This window comes from Vitis riparia, chromosome 10, assembly GCF_004353265.1.
Source record: "Vitis riparia cultivar Riparia Gloire de Montpellier isolate 1030 chromosome 10, EGFV_Vit.rip_1.0, whole genome shotgun sequence".
NCBI lineage: Eukaryota > Viridiplantae > Streptophyta > Magnoliopsida > Vitales > Vitaceae > Vitis > Vitis riparia.
The window spans coordinates 13,819,328-13,837,253 of record NC_048440.1 but is presented as its reverse complement, the minus strand read 5'-3'; the positions used below and the strand labels follow the sequence as shown (position 1 = coordinate 13,837,253).

The following is a 17,926-nucleotide window of genomic DNA, read 5'->3' as shown; positions in this document are numbered from 1 at the left end:
CGCCTCATTGACCCCATTTATTTATTTATTTTAAATAAATTATATTTTATTTATAAATTATTTATAAATTTCATGTTTGTTAAAAAGGGAAAAATGAAAAATAAATTAAATTCAAACAACTTTTTATTAATTAGATATATAAATCAGTGGGGCGGGGCAGCATAAGACAATATTTGAACTTGCCTATTACCATCGGCAGTTATACATCTCCTATATATTTATACATTCACACACTAAAATTTCGTTTCTAATACTATATGATATCCTTGGATAATATATCTAATAAAATAAAATAAGTTATACCATACTCATGTTTAATATATATACATATATATATAATAATTAAAAAATTGAATAGAAAATTTATTATACTTCAATCCACATATATACACATTAAAATTTCGTTTCTAGCATCATATGATATCCTTAGATGATATATCTAATGAAATATGTTATACCATACTCATGTTTGATATATATAATAATTTAAAAATTGAATAGAATATATATTATACTTCAATCGATATTTGTTTAAAATTAAAATTATATTGTATCTCAATATTTGCTATTAAAAAAAGTATAAAATTTCTTTCATATTTAATATCATTTAGAAATTGTTTCATAATTTATTTTGCATTTAAGAAAAACTTGTGGCTTTTTTATTTGAAATGGATTTGTTGTTCTTAAACATCATAATTTAAAACGGTTTGAAAACCCACGTGAGCGAGATTAATTAAAATTTAATAAAGAAATAAATGCAATTTTCGTTTTAAGAGTTGATAATGCAGGTGATACTAAATGCTAATTTAGTAGCAGCAAGCATGGTGTCAAAAGAGCTTGGTCGGGTGGGTAGGTCCTAACAACCTGATAACAACGTGTGGCAATTAATGAAATGCCTTTGGGTGCCTTTGGATGCCTTGCCTACTTCCAAAGACAACGTTTTCTAAAGCAGTTGTCTATATTATACCTTGCTTCTTCCCCTTAAAAGAAAAGATTTGTGCTGTACAGAACTGCCATTTTTTGTTTGCTATATATGGCCATATATATAAGTCAGTGTTTTACACCTTGAACCAGCACAACCACGCCATGGAATCCACGATTGGCCTCCGTTTTTCCACCCTTCCCAATCAGTACTCCATTTGCATGCATTCTGGTTTCCATGCTGCAAGAGCCACCAAACCCCATTTAAGCTTCAGCCATTCTCTTTCACTCCCCCAGAGTTCAAGAAACCGCCCAATTGAGCACATCCGTGGTCCTATAACTTGCATGTTGGATGGTTCACTGCCTCCTACATACTATAGAGTTGATAAAGGAAGGGCAAGTATGGCTTCGGCTTCTCCCTTTCTTCACAACATCGGTTCTGGAAGGTGGACGAACCACAAAGGCAATGCAGCTCAGATAGACGGGCATTCCTTGGCAGGAGTACCATTGCCAGGGACGACAAGTATTGATCATTATATTGAGGTTCTATTCCATCTCATACTATAAAAACTTTTGTCAAAAAATCAATGTTCCACTACTATTGAATTTCTAGGAAAATGAAAGAAATTGCTTAGATATTTTAAAATACTCCACTGTTTGGTAATGAAAAGGAATTAGAAAAGGATACAGGGAATCCCTAATTTTGAATTCCATCCTAATGTGATTAAATTGGATGGGGAAAAAAAAAAAAAACAGAAACGCTATTGGTCAGTATTCTGTTTGACCGCTTTCAATTTCTTTCTTTTCCTTATTCCAGTTGCCGTGAGAAATCATGGTCTTAGTCCCAATGTCATTGTCAAATTGCCCATGGGCCAATTATGAGCTGGAGCTCAAAAATTGTGAAAGTAAGTTTGATTTTAAACATAATTAAGTTTTTATTTTTCATTTTTTTTTTCAAATGGTGCTACTTAAACACACCTATCCCATATATATTATGCTGTTTGGAAATGAATTTCCAAACCCAAATCAACATTTAGTTTGTTCTTTTTAGTTCCACATTCATGAAGGTTTTACAAACCAAAAAGGACTAGTGTGTTTAATAGTATTTCTATTGGAAGTACTTTAGTGAAAGTTTTTTCTCCATAAATATTTTTGAAAAAATTATCTATCAACTACTTCTTCAAGAAACACTACAAATTATTTTTCAACTTTTTAAATGTGTTTTTAAAATTTTGAGAAATGTTAAATTTTTCTTCACAAACAAATTTTATAGTAGAGGTGTTTTGCTTATTAGTACTTCGGAGTGGTGCAGACTCTCCGGCTTGGCTATTGAATGAATCTTATGCTTGTCAGGTCCACTCCTGGGTCTTCTCTTGCCTATCGTCCACTTCGGTGACTCCAACCCCGGAAACATGATCTCTTCCACTAACCTCTTCACATGAACTTTCAGAGTCCCTATCTAAAAAGCACTACCACATGGGTTCTAATTTGTTCTTCTCGCTCCACATTCATAAAGCCTTGCTTTACAACCCAACAAGGCTGCTATGGGAAATGTTAGGTTAAAAGAATCCAGAAAGGGATAAGAATTGAGTAAAACTTTCTGATGTGCTGTTGTCAATAATTGATATTTGATAGACATGCATTATCATCCAAGCCTGGTACATGAATATGACTCTTAGATTTGGCAAGCCTTATACTGATTGTTATTTGCCTAGGATGGATTAAAGCTCGGTCCAACCTCCATGAATGAAGTTTAAAGCTTGCTTCTGCTGCACTTGAGCTTAAGAACTCCATCTTATATCATATTGTTTTTTGCAGCTTATGGAAGTGGCAAAGAAGCTAAAAGAATCTCGGCAGTATGATTTGGCAGTGGAAATACTGGAGCTTAACGAACCCAAAGTCAGTGAAGACCCGGAAGCTGCTTACCAAGTGCAAATGGAAATAATGCACATTCTCTACCTTCAGGTATGCATTAAAGCTTTCTTAACTTTTAAAACTTACTACATAAACTACTTTAGACAGTTTTTACTTTACAAGATCTCATTGAAAGCAACATGACCACTCAAAAAGCAACCATTCTAGTTGCTTCTCAAGAGCTCTGTGCTTCTCTTGACCACTTCTAAACTTGGTATAGAATTTACATGTATATCTCCGTCTCTTAACATTTTATTTAACCTTGAATATTTATAGAAATTATTTCTAATATATGCATTTTCTTATTTAATTTGCAATGAATTATATATCTATAAGCAAATACCTATATACAAAATAGTATATAGAATATTTTTACTAAAAGATATATGTACCAACTGGTTATTGGAAACAATGCTCAACAATCACCACATTTGCTTAAGTTTAGTTAAGTCAATTTTTTGTGTCCCCGTTTTATATGCTTCCTCTGTAATGTCTCATCAATTCACAAGATCCCTTCAATAAATCATTATTGAGAGTCACTTTATGTACTCCTCTATAAAGGTACATCAAATGAGAGAACTCACCATATTCTATCCTAATTAAGTTTACAATCTTCCAAGTCCTTACAATACACCAAAAACTTCCTTGTGGGTCATGACCCCCTTGTTCAGCATGAGCACATCTTATTTGCCTTCTAGTATATCCTCAAAAACTAAACTTTTCACAAACTCTATGATTTCCACCTTTCGAGATTCAATAAGTGCAAAAAGTATGCAAACGCTTATTTTAAATGACAAAATATATGCTTCGTATATTACATAATGATGAGAGGAGAACTAATTAGATCTATATTCAATTAAAATTTCTTTTGCAATACTCCTGATCAACACTACTCTTATAAATCATTTTTACTCCCATTTCCTTCTTTGCTTTAAAATTGTACTTTCAATGTTTTCAACCTTAGATATTATTTTTGGTTGTTCTAAGAAATCTTCACCTTAACTTTGATCCTATTTTTTTAGCCAATTGAAGCTTTAATGCTACGTATTATGTAACAAACAAAGAATATGTATTAAATAGGAATTTTAGATTCTTTTCAACAAGCTTCATCTTTAACTCAAATTTCATTGAGCTAGTCATGCATTGACGACTCTATAATTCAATCACTTATTGTATTATGCTTGCAAACGACTTTTTTGAACCACGTTTATTTAGAAAGCTAAGTTTTGAGTAAAGGAATATTAAATAAGTATTCACTCTTTCTAATCCTAGGCTCACTACTATACTTAATCTTCTAAATCTTTACTGCATGCTAAGACTTCATGTGTCATGAACTCGTTGTTTGTCTACCAGTAATCACGTGGATTCAAACTATCCAATACTTCAATATTGCTTGGACATTTCAACATCCAATGAATGTATATGACAGACCACACTTAAGTTGGATAGTAAAATACATCTCCAATCAAAATTCATTTTGCCAATCTTTTTAGCATTCCAAATCTTTGTTACTATTTTTACATTAAACTATATTCAAATCTTTAAGTACTTATATTTTGTTTAACTCTTTTATTTCTTCAATTTGGCTCTTATATAAACTATTGTGCTAATAGAAGTTTTGAACCCATGAATTGTATAATAACAATAAGGATACAAAAATTTATATACAAAAGTATATAAGATTGTTAATGTGATTTAACAAATCATGTTTAAAATGAAAGAAAGTCAATCCACTATACCAATAAAAAACCAACAAAAGAAAGAAAAAGTAAAGGGTAAACTCATGCTTCCTATCCCTGTTATCTATATATGTTATCTAAATTTTAAACTCAAAACCTACTTCACTCGATGTTTCTCTTCTTTTTCACATACCTACCCATATTATGTAATTTTTTCATGCTCATCTCGATTTCAAAATTTTACTGTGATATTCTTAATACATTTTCCTATCCTATAATATTTTTAAACATGAAAATGCTTATATCTAAAATATTTTATACAATATTTTTTTGTAAAAATGAATTATGAACTAAGAAGGAATTTGAGATTACTTCCCACACAATCCATCACTTTAGACACTGTCCACCACTTTACATGGAGGTCTGTTTTTAGTTATAAGATCCTTGTCATATGTTTCAAAATTAAATTGGATATGAGGTACTACATTGTCCTCAATATTTTTCTAGTGTTTAGTTGATGAGATGTTTCCTATTGTACACATACCTCTACATTATTCTCTTAAAATCATTTTTTGTGTTCTTCCACATTAATTCTACTCTTATCATCTTCCTTTGCATGATTATCTTTATCATTTTTTCTATGCCTATATAAACTTGAGATTGATCTTTTTAAAAAAATAAAAAAATTGATGCCAATCTATTAAAAATTTTCAGGAAATTACTTAGGATCCATGCATGTTTCTAAATATTTGAAGAAGTTTTGAGATTTATTATTATTTGCAATGTTTTCTAGGCTAATTTTTTATGATGCTTCATAGCTTCAATTTTAACTATCACTTAAATTTTATTTTTTAATTTACTATATGATTATTCTAGAATTTCATATTGGTTGTTATCTAAATCTCTCAACAAAATAATTTTATCGCTTCACATTCTCCATCTATTGGTTAGACTGATCAGGCTTGTGCCTTTTGTTTTAGTATTGTTTGTTACTTCCACTCCCCATTTTGGTAATTATATTATCAAAAGAAAAAATATAACAATTTTGGGAATCTTAAAAACCTTCAATGATTAATTCATTTTCTGAATTTATTATAATGTCACCCAATATTTTCTTTTCTTAATTTGCTTCTTGAATTTTGTTTCGGATACTGTCTCTTTTACAGGAAAAATTCACAGAAGCCATGGTATATGCTGAAAAGTTATATGAGAACAAAGCAATTTATGCCAAGCGATTCCAATTTGAATTGTTTTATGCTACAAAGGTTTGTTAATTACAGAGCTTTAAAATGAAACCTTTTAGAAGAAAACTCTCTATTAGATATCTCCCATCTCTAATTCATGATTTCTTAGTGAAGTCATTCATAAGTTGTATGTTAAGTGTTGGTTTGGATATATATATATATATATATATATATATATATTTTTTTTTTTTAATTAGAAATTTCTATATAGAAGTATAATATTTTATACAAAAATTATAGATTTATGTTATGTATTTAAAAATTATTTTAATTTCTTTATTAAATTGAAGGTAATAAAAATTTGTTGATACCTCAATTTTTTTTTTTTAAATAGCTTTTAATACTATTGCTTTTTCAATGTAAGTCTCTTAAGATTTAGCTGTGCTGTATATGGTTTGTCTTGAGTAATGGAACCTTGTCTAGGCTTGTCACCGATTCTAGTTTGGTTGGTTTAACATTGATTTATGCAGCTTCTGGAAATAGCAAAGAAGCTAAAGGAATCTCAGCATTATGATCTAGCAGTGAAGCTACTGAAGGTGCATGACCCCGAAGTTGAGAATTACCCAGATGCTTCTTACTCCGTCAAAATGGAAATAATGCACATGCTCTTCCTTCAGGCATGTATTAATGCACCTTTCTTGATTACATTAGAGAGAAAAAAAAAATAATTAACTCATGCTCTGAACATTTTCTTCTTTAAATTCCATCTCCAGTCATTTCTATTTTCATAGTATACTTTTTGAATTTATTTTGATATCATTTCTCACAGGAAAAGTATGAAGAAGCCTGGACTTATTGTGATGCACTCTCTAAGAATGAAGTCATTTACCTTCCTCAATTCAAGTTGGGATTGTTTTATGCTTTGAAGGTTTGTAACTTACAATGCTTTACCAAACATAATATTATAAATTTAGCTCATAATGATTTGGTAGACCATCATCATATATCCTCATATAATAAAAAGAATTATTAAACACCCCCATTTAAAATCTCTTTACCCCCACTCTTTTTTTTTTTCCCTATATACATATATATTCCAAGTGTGATATCTATCATTATCTTTATATATACAATGCTTTGAAAGCTTAATTTTTGCTAAAACTATTTTTTTTTTTTTTTTTTTACCTAAATTATTGTATGAGTGCTGATAAGTGTTTTACCTTTACAGTCAGGTATATTGTGCGGGTTGAATCAACATCAGGAAGCAATTAAATTCATGCATAAATTCAATCAAAACCGAAGCGAAGGATTTCCATTGGTCACACCCGATAAGGATGAATCCACCAAAAAGTTTGGAAGTTGAAGATGGAAAGAAGAGAAAATAAAAATATAGTTTTAATGCTTATACTTATATTAATTAATGAGAAATGTCCTACGGGAGATTCTGATAGAAGTAAGGCACTCACAACCATGATATTTCAAATTTTCTGAAGCCTTTTGAGGTATGTAGGACAACTATGTTCTTTCATGTGTATGTGCGCGCCTGCCACATGCCTGTTTGGCTGTTTCAGCTTTGAGTTCAATAATTTTCATCAAATAACTGAAGCTATTTTCCAAGAGTTCCATGGGTTTCATTGTATTATGTATGTGTTATATCATTGTTCCAAAATTCTAGTTTTAATTGCTCTTTCTCTATTTCTTTTAGATCATTTTTATCCTTTTATTTTTAATTTGGATGATATTTTTGCTCTTTTTTGTATTACATGAAAGGTGCAGTTGATTGGAAGGAATAGAAATGAGAATTGAAAATCATGATGCCATATGAAACAGAAAAATATAAATCTGACAAGATTGATTTTGCTTTCTATAAGAATGAACTTTTTATTCTATAGCTACAAAGGAGGAGGCTATGTGGTGGCTAACAACCGCGGGTATAGAGAATAATTAGCACGGCTATATCATATTGTTATGCCCACACTTAGTTATAAAAATGTGACTGATCATATGGTGGAGGACACAACAGATGATGCTCAGAGCATGAGCATGGGTGTAGAAGTCAAGGCATCTATAGGCAAGTCCATAGCCTTTGCACAATCCTAATTGGGTCAAAGTTGGTCATTATCGGCCATCTCTCAGTTTCAAACAAACACAAACCCTCACAAGGAATTTCCAAAGTCTCACAAAGAAAACCAATGTTCAATTCAATTTTTACTCCTCTTACGAATTTGCTAATTCGCCTAGCCATTTCATATTTTAAATTTGAATAAAACACCCTGGTTTGCGGTTTTCTAGTTTAATTATTTGTGTCTAAAAAGTGAATCCATAAAATTGTTCTGAAAAGTGTTTTGAGAGAAGAGATCAATCACATTTGCATATTTGCATATTTCTGTTGTTATATCCTTATAATCACCCAAAACATAAACTTGATATAAATCAATCACGGAAACATGCATTCTTGTCAGATTGGAAACAAACGAACCTGAGTCCATTTTTTTTGCTTTTGATGAAGAGGTACGGATCTTCTAAGATTGTAGAGAGCACCACCTTTCTTTGTACTCTCTCTGGCGATGGGAAGCAAGAGAGAATGGGTTCTGTTCTTATTCAAAAGATGTGATATAAAGAATAGACACTTAGCCTTATATGTATACCCTCTATGCCTTAGGGACCATACCATTTGGATTATTGGGCCTTCACGTGTCTTAGGCCCATCATCTTGGACCTGTGATGGCATTGGGCTCTACACATAAGGTGGCCCATACTTTAGAAAACTAATACAAAACAAATACGCAAAAGACGAATAGCTTAGTTATGAACCATTGTTAAATATGTGTGAGTCCATATTTTAACAATCTCCCACTTGGACCACATGTATTACAAAACAATGTTCATGATAGTACTTTATTGAGCTCATCTTGCTATTCTATCTAAATATTCTTAAACAATCCGGTTTACTAATTATGTTAACACAATATTAAAGCGGCCTTCGTTAATCATAATTGTAACTAGACCCATCAATGATCACAACATTAAAAAAATTAGCAACATAGATCAAGTATGGATGTGTGGCATGGAAATTACATAGAATATGATCTTTAATATGTCTATTTCCAATTGGTCCTATTTTATGACTAAAAAATATTCAAATTCTACTTTCAACACTTGATGCTAAACTACTACTGAAAGTCATCATTTCAATTCAGAGTATTCAAATACAATAGTCTTTTAAAATCAAGGTTTGTACAGATAACACAAACATAATATCACATCAAGAAAACAAACACAAAATCTAAATACAAACTCCCACTATACTAGCACATCATCAATATGTACAACACCCACATGTGTGACATGCTCATGATATACCTTGGGTGGCAAACCCTTAGTGAGCAAATTGGCAATCATGGAGTTTGTGCTTATGTGTTCAATTGATACTTGAAGACTCTGAACTCTTTCTTTTACAACCAAGAACTTGATGTCAATGTGTTTGGACTTTGACGAACTTTGGTTGTTCTTAGAATATAATTATGCGGCCTTATTATCACAGTTGATTCTCAATGGTTTCTCAATCCCATCAACAATCCGCAATTGAGTGATAAAATTTCACAGTCATATCCCATGGTTTGATGCCTCGTAGCAGGCTATGAATTCTACCTCCATGGTGGAAGAAGCAATAAGTGTTTGTTTAACACTTTTCCATGAAACTGCTCCTCCAGCCAACATGAAGATGTAGCCTGAAGTGGATCTCCTACTGTCAAGACATCCCGCAAAATTGGAGTCTGAATATCCCACGATCTCTAAATGACTGGATCTACGATATGTGAGCATATAATCTTTAGTTCTTTGCAAATACCGCATAACCCATTTTGCCTTTTTTCAATGATCCATACCTGGGTTACTAAAATATCTGCCTAACATTCCAACAATGTACGCAATATTCGGACGCGTACAAACTTGTGCATATATGAGACTTCCTACTGTAGAGGCATAGGGAAACTTCTCCATATCCTTCTTCTCAAGTTCAGTTTTTGGACATTAGTGCAAACTAAATTTATTGCCCTTTGCCACAGACGTGTCTCATGGTGCACAATTGCTCATGCCAAATCTACTCAACACCTTATCGATGTAGGCCTTTTATGATAGCCCAAGTATACATTTTGAATGATCCCTATAGATTTGTATACCTAGCACAAAAGATGCATTACAAAGATCCTTCATGTCAAATTTACTAGATAGAAATCGCTTGGTTTCATGCAAGAGTTCCACATCACTACTTGCAAGTAGAATATCATCAACATATAGCACCAAGATAATGAATTTTCTCTTACTGAACTTGAGATATATGCATTGATCAACAGTGTTTTCCTTAAAACCAAATGAAGTAATCACCTGATCAAACTTTTGGTACCATTGTCGGGATGCCTGCTTTAAACCATATATGGACCTTTTTAATCTGCATACAAGTTGCTTTGAATCATTAGATTCAAAGTTCTCCGGTTGTACCATGTATATGGTCTCATCAATGTTACCACTAAGAAACGCAATTTTAACGTCCATTTGATGCAACTCTAAATCATAATGAGCTACAAGTGCCATGATGATTCTAAATGAGTCCTTTGACGAAACCAGTGAAAAAGTCTCCTGATAATCAACGCCTTTTTTTTGAGTGAAACCTTTTACGACTAGGCGTGCCTTATACCTAATAATGTTGCCTTTTGAATCCCGCTTAGTCTTAAAAATCCATTTACAACCAATCGATTTTACACTTTTAGGAAACTCTACTAGGTCCCAAACACCATTGTCTTTTATTAATTTCATTTCATCCTTCATAGTTTCTATCCACTTTTCAAAGTTAGAACTTTGTTTGACTTGACTAACTGAAATCAGATCATCTTCCAGACCCATGTGAAACTCATGTTCTTGGAGATATACAACATAATCATATGAAATTGTACTCCTCCTTTCTCTAGTGGATCTCCTCAGTGACACTTGTACTTGAGGTTCTTGAGGTTGTTGAGTTACCTCTTCATGAACTTGAACTGATTCCATAACTTGAGTAGGAGGAATCTCAAGTGTGTCTTCAATTTCTATTATTGATTGTACATTCTGAATAGTGTCATCAAACATAATATGACCATGTCCAGTCCTAATAATAGGAATACTAACAGATTCATATTCAAATACCACATTTCTTAATGGTTCTCTTCCACTTAACTCAACATCCTCAATAAATTTAGCATTGCCCGTTTCAAAGAAGGATCTAGTTGAGGGGTCATAAAACTTGAAACCTCTCGACCTTTCAGAATACCCTACAAAGTAGCAGCTCACTGTTATGGAGTCCAATTTCTTTTCATTTGGCTTGTAAGGCCTAGCTTTAGTTGGACAACCCCAGACATGCAAGTGCCTAATACTAGGTTTCTTACTAGTCCATAACTCATATGGGGTTTTGGCTACTACCTTGCTTGGGACTCTATTCAAAATGTAAACTGCAGCTTTGACAGCTTCGCTCCAAAGTGATTTTGGTAAGGTGGAATGATTGATCATACTTCTCACCATATCTTTAAAAGTACGGTTTCACCTCTCTACTACACCATTTTGGCTTAGAGTCCCCAACATGGTGTATTGAGGAACGATACCACACTTCATCAATTATTTGGCGAATGGTCCTGGACGTTGTTCACCGGATCCGTCATATCTACCATAATATTCACCTCCATGATCAGATCTAACAGCCTTTATTTTCTTGCTTAGTTGGTTCTCAACTTCAGCTTTAAAATTCTTAAACACATCCAATGACTGAGACTTCTCATGAATCAAATAAAGATAGCCATAACGTGAGTAATCTTCAATGAAAGTGATAAAATATTGTTGTTCATTCCAAGAAGGAGTAGGAAATGGACCACAAATGTCCGTATGTATCAATTCCAAGACATCACCACACCTATTGGCATCCTTTTTCCTCATATTTGTTTGTTTACCCTTAATGCACTCAATACAAACTTGAAAGTCTGAGAAATCAAGTGGATCAAGAATTCCTTCTGACACAAGCCTTTGAATTCGCTGATTTGAAATATGATCCAAACGCTTGTGCCATAACATTGATGAATTCTCATTTATTAATTTTCGCTTAATGTCATACTTACTTGAATGCAAGGTTACATTTCCATTAGAGGCCTTTAAATTCAATTTCTATAATTTGTCTATTAGACTACCTGTACCAATAACATTTGAATTTCGATAAAGACTAACCATTCCATTTCTAAATGAACAATAATATCCACATTTGTCTAGACATGAAACAGAAATTAAATTCCGTCTAAATGACGGAACTACAAAAGTCTCTTCCAAATCCAAAGTACATCCAAAGTCTAACTATAACCTAAAAAAACCAATAGCCTTGACTGCAGCCTTGTTGTTATTTTCCATATAGATGTATATTTCACCATCAGTTGGAATTCAGCTCCTTAGGCAACCCTGCATCGTGACACTTATGTGAGTAGTTGCACCTGTATCTATCCACCAAGTCTCAGGAGGCACTATGGCTAAATTAATTTCTAAACAAACAAAGTTGAGAAGTGTACCTTTCTTTTCATGCCAAGCAACATATTTGGTACATGTCTTCTTCATATGACCAATCTTCTTGCAAAAGAAATAAATGATCTCCTTATCTTGTTTATTCTGCACCTTTTGCTTTGATGTCCCAAAAACTACAATTTGTTTTCCTTTATTGTCCATCTTTCTTTTCTTGTTGGTACCAAATCCTTGAGATGTAGAAGGCAAGTGAGCACTTTCTATCTTTTTTTGTTTCAATCTCTCCTCTTGTACACACTTAGCAATAAGCTCATTCATAGTCCATTTTTCATTTTGTGTGTTGTAACTGATTTTGAATGGATTGAATTGTGTAGGCAGAGAGATCAAGACCAAGTGCACGAGTATGTCTTCTAACAACTCTAACTTTAGTGCCTTGAGTCTAGTCACAAGATTAGACATTTCCATAGTGTACTCCCTTATATTCTCTTTCCCTTTGTACTACATGGGGACAAGCTTACTAAGAATAGTGCTTGTCTCAACCTTTTCGTTTATAGCGAATCGGTTTTCTATTTGGTCCAAGAATGTCTTGGCTCAGGTTTCCTCAGGTATTGCACCCCTTATAGATTCTAGAATTGAGTGCTTCATTATCATTAGACTCATGAGATTGGATCACTCCCATTTTTCCATAACAGCCCTTTGCTCAGTAGTGCTAGCACTAGTAAGGTCTGGAGGGCGATCCTCTCTTAATGCATAGTCCAAATCCATGCACCCGAGCACAATTACAACGTGTTCCTTCCATTTCTTGAAGTTTGTGCCATTAAGCATAGGAATGTTATTAACATTTGCAAATATAGAAGATGATGAATTCATAATAATAAAGCTTGCAATCAGTCACATAAACATCATACGTACATGAATAAATTAAAATCATACAAGATACCTAGCACAAACATTAATATTTAGTCTTTAGACAAAAATATCAACTTGTAATTGGTATCCTTTTCAAAATTAATTCATAAATATTGACAATAAAACCGAAACAATATGTCTATCTTTGGACTGACATACAACAAGCAAGATAAACTTTATATGTCACATATTTATGACCACTTTATTTATTATTATATTAAAATAATCTTCCTTTGAGCCGATTATTTTATACAATAATAACATGTTTCATACTTCAAAATAAATAAAATTATATAATATAAGTTACTTTGGCAACAAATATATACATAACCTATTTATTTTGAAATGTTTAAACACAAATTTAACAAGAAATAATTTAATTAATTAATATATATATATATATATATATATATATATATATATATATATGAAATAATTTAATTAATTAATTAAATTGGGCCTTTACTTAATAGTACAACCAAAATGATTTCTAGGTTTATAGTTCAGCCCTTGATTAAGGGCCCATAACAAGCATGAATTTTGACTAGTCTTACATTGAGACTCACATTTTCCAAGTCTAATTTGACCTAATATTCACAAAAAAAAAAAAAAAATGATTTTACTAGTAAGCATACATTTTATATTGTTACAACAGGAAAATATTCAAACTCCAATTGTTTGACATTCATTTGGTTCATAAGGAGAGAACACAGCACAAGATGGAACACAAAAGAAGAATATATTTTATTTATTCTTTTCCCATGTACTTTTCATTACTCAATTTGAGTAAAGCTTAAACCACACCAAACCGCACCAAAGAATGCTGTCAGTGACGTCACAGCGGGGCCAAAATGACACCTTAATGGCATCGCTCAGTGCCGTTTCAATCAGCAAATGACACCTGAACAACGTCGCTATAGACGGCGTCGCAATGAGTACGCCACAACGCCTCCTTCGATCGCCAAAATCAGCGTCAAAACGGCACCAAGGATGTCGGCAACGCTTCCTCTATCTGCCTAAACGTCCACCAAAATGAATAGCGCCGAAACGTCGCTATTCTGATTCCCAGATAATGGCTCGCAGTGGCGCTTCAGTGGTGCCATTTTCTTAATGGCGTTTGGAATGGCGCTTGAATGGCATTGCAAACGATGCTTAGTATGGCGCCTGAACGGCGCCTAAAGTGCACCTGAAATGGTGTTGCAAACGACGCTTAGTATGACACATTAATGACATTGCAAACAACGCCTGAAGTGCGCCTGGAATGGCGCTGCAAACGGCGTCATTGGAGCGCCTAAAAATGGCGTCTTTTCAAACCACCAAACAGTGTCAAAACGGTGGGAATGCCACGTCAAACGAATGGCGGAAGACATCGACAGTGATTCCCACATCAAATCGACGCCAACAGCGGTGTCTTCAACGACGCTTTTCACCCATCACTACAGTGGTGCAGCATCACCGGTCATTGGTGTCGCAGCCTAAATCGCCACGCCATCCAAGCCTTTACCTAGATGTTGCGACTGGTGGTTGGCGGGACTCTAGTTCGCATTCACGGGATCTCAAGAACATTTTCGGGCCCTCCCAAGGGAAGATCCGCATAAATGAGAGGGGAGGGGAATATTTAATGGTTCCTTAATGTTACTGGAAAAATAAGATTTCACATGTTTTCTTTTGTTTATGTTTTTTTAAAAGAATCTTGTTTCATTACGGGCTTTGATACCAATTGTTATATCCTTATAATCACCCAAAACATAAACTTGATATAAATCAATAATGGAAAACATGCTTTCTTGTCAAATTGGGAACAAATGAACCTGAGTCCAATTTTTTGCTTTTGATGAAGAGGTACGGATCTTCTAAGGCTGTAGAGAGCACCACCTTTCTTTGTACTCTCTTTAGCGATGGAAAGCAGGAGAGAATGAGTTCTGTTCTTATTCAAAAGATGTGATATAAAGAACAGACACTTAGCCTTATATTTATACCCTCTATGCCTTAGGGACCATACCATTTGGATTATTAGGCCTTCACATGTCTTAGGCCCATCATCTTAGACCCGTGATGGCATTGGGCTCTACACATAAGGTGGCCCATACTTTAAAAAACTGGTACAAAACAAATACACAAAAGACGAAGAGCTTAGTTATGAACCATTGTTAAATATGTGTGAGTCCATATCTTAACATCTATATCCTATAATTATTTCATAAGAGTGTTTAAATTCAGATGCACCACATTAAATTCATATTTCATGCAAGTTTATTCCAAATTCATTTCTAGATTTCTCATATATCTAGATATAAATGATCGATCAATCAAAATGAATTAAACATGTAGATCACGTTTATTGCATTTTCAAGCATCAAATATATGAAATCCATAACAATATTCAAAAGAATTCAATCATTTATATCATAAATAATGATTCAAGAGATAGGAACTGAGATTTACCACAAAGAAATAAACTTCTCATTTGATCTTCATTTCAAAATGGTTTTTCTCAAGATACAAAGAGATTTAACTCCCAATCATGATGGATTTTGCCTTCATTCTCATGTTCTGTTGTCAAGCCAGTGATAGAAAAATGGAGGGAAAAGTAAAACTCAAATTCTAAGTAAACCTGAGTCAAAATGATAAAAGAGGATAAAATTCACAAATTGATCCAAAATAATGCAAGAGATCCTAAAAGGATGTCTTCTACATCTAACAATCACTATTTATACTAATACCATGTCTATGTAGCAAGATCTTACTATGTCACCTTATCTACCCATCTAAACATCAATGACAGAACTTACTTAAAATAACAACAAAGTAAAAATTAAAAAACGAAGCTAAAATAAGAGTTTTTACAACAATGTAAATAGGTTCAACATTGTTTTGAATCCCGCTTAGTCTTAAAAATCCATTTACAACCAATCGATTTTACACTTTTAGGCAACTCTACTAGGTCCCAAACACCATTGTCTTTCATTGATTTCATTTCATCCTTCATGGCTTCTATCCATTTTTCAGAGTTAGAACTTTGTTTGACTTAACTTGAATCAATACTTTTAAAGTCATTTTGACATCTCATTATGAATTTTGATATATCTTGATAATAGGTTCAACATGTTAGGATAGAGCCTTTAAAAGTATGACATGATGTAACAAATTTGGAATTTATTATTTATTTAATAAAGTTTCAGTTACATGTTAATCTATCTTAATTCCATGTATTGTACCTTATGAGCATTTTGGCCTACATCTCTTTTATTGTACATGACTTACGTACATTAGAAGTCGAATAGAAGATCCAAGTTATGGGTTCCTTACAAGCAGATGATTTGTTCATAACTAGTTCATGGGCTTAGCACAATCCATTTGAGGTTGTACTGCACTACTTATTATAGAGATAGTTGGTTTTGGCCATCAGGATGGATTTCCCATGGTAAGTGCACCAATGTGTATGATTACATTGAATACAGTGAATCATGAAATAGGTCTATCGGGTCATGACCTCATCAAGTTGCTATGTTATATTATCTCTTAACCTTGAGAGACTATTGAGTTTGTGCCAATATTAATAGTGATTTTAACCTACAGGTGAGATCCTAAAGTGATCATAAATTTCTCATGGATTAAGTCATTGTTCATAGAAGTTAGTAGCAATAAGTATTCTTAATAAAGGTATCATAATATTTCATTGAGACAGTGTGTACCCTTAGGCGATTCTAAGGAGGTGTGTTTAGGAAAACTATGGCTATTGTAGTTCCTTAAGTGGAACTTGACATGTCAATTGATCACACTTTAAGAGGATCTAAAACTCAAGAATGGTAGAAGAAATCTTGAAAGGCTGATAACTTTTACTTTGTTAGATAATGGACATCAATTCATAGGGAGACTATATATAAAAAATAATAGGTCATAGAATCGAGTATGTAGTTTCTCATTGTTATTTACATAGGGTACTGGAGGGAAATTGATTCTCTATAGTAGGATCTTGAATCAACTTCAAAATTGGATTATGATGAAGCTAGTACTGTCCTACAGGTCCTAATGGTCCTTGCTCAAGCTCATATACTTCGATGGCATGGTTTATAAAGGGAATTGTATTGTCTCGTGATTCACTTATGTGCATAAGAGCATTTTGATAATTTTGTAAGATTGCACAAGGGTTAGTGATGATATATTTGGATTGAGTTAATTGATTCATTAAATGGCCTTATTAGGTTAAGTAATCAATTAGGACCCTACGCAAGCTAGATTAATTAACCTAAGCTCATGATAGGTTCAAGTCACTTATGCCTAATAGGAACCCTATAAATATCCCTTAAGGGTTAGCATTTAATTTTTCTTCTCCTTCCACCATCCATAGATAGAGAGCCCCAACCTCCACCCTTTAAAGCCTCACCATTAGAGTGCCAAGGTTTAAGAAAGAGTCATATGGGTAGAAGATCAAGAGTCTATGAGACATCTAACAACTTCAGACTTGTTTTTCACCAAAAATGAAAGGATTAAGGAACATCCAAATGGTCAATAAGGTTTTCTAATTCAAATATCTAGATTCGTTTTTGTTTTAAAAGACATTTTTTTTTTCCGTTGCTAGGATCTAGATGCCCCTAGGTAGTTATTGTATGCATTTAACCTAATCTTAGGATAGAAAAAGAAGTAATTCATATTTCCTTATGCAACAATAGTGAAAAATCTTTGGTCTCAAATAATTTTGATCCCAAAACTGATATATCAAATTGATTTTCTCTTTTTGATTTCATGCACTCTAATTTCTTTATTGTTATTATGATTCGATACATCCTT

At 33.1% G+C, this 17,926-nt stretch overlaps 1 protein-coding gene across 1 annotated transcript; it reads left to right on the top strand.

The window, feature by feature from the left end:
* The first annotated feature begins 1,079 nt into the window (after positions 1-1,079).
* On the top strand, positions 1,080-7,407 carry LOC117922944. The gene is made up of 6 exons (XM_034841181.1): positions 1,080-1,464; positions 2,740-2,886; positions 5,681-5,779; positions 6,229-6,375; positions 6,528-6,626; positions 6,927-7,407. Exons 1-6 carry the CDS (start codon positions 1,087-1,089, stop codon positions 7,059-7,061), a joined length of 1,005 nt encoding a protein of 334 aa, XP_034697072.1. The 5' UTR covers positions 1,080-1,086; the 3' UTR covers positions 7,062-7,407.
* The last annotated feature ends 10,519 nt before the right edge of the window (positions 7,408-17,926 follow it).

Bases quoted from the DNA above. Each gene is read 5' to 3' on its own strand.
- LOC117922944 (XM_034841181.1), top strand. From the start codon at position 1,087: ATGGAATCCACGATTGGCCTCCGTTTTTCCACCCTTCCCAATCAGTAC. The intron at 1,465-2,739 runs GTTCTATTCCAT...TGTTTTTTGCAG, and splicing joins GTATTGATCATTATATTGAG to CTTATGGAAGTGGCAAAGAA. The intron at 2,887-5,680 runs GTATGCATTAAA...TCTCTTTTACAG, and splicing joins TGCACATTCTCTACCTTCAG to GAAAAATTCACAGAAGCCAT.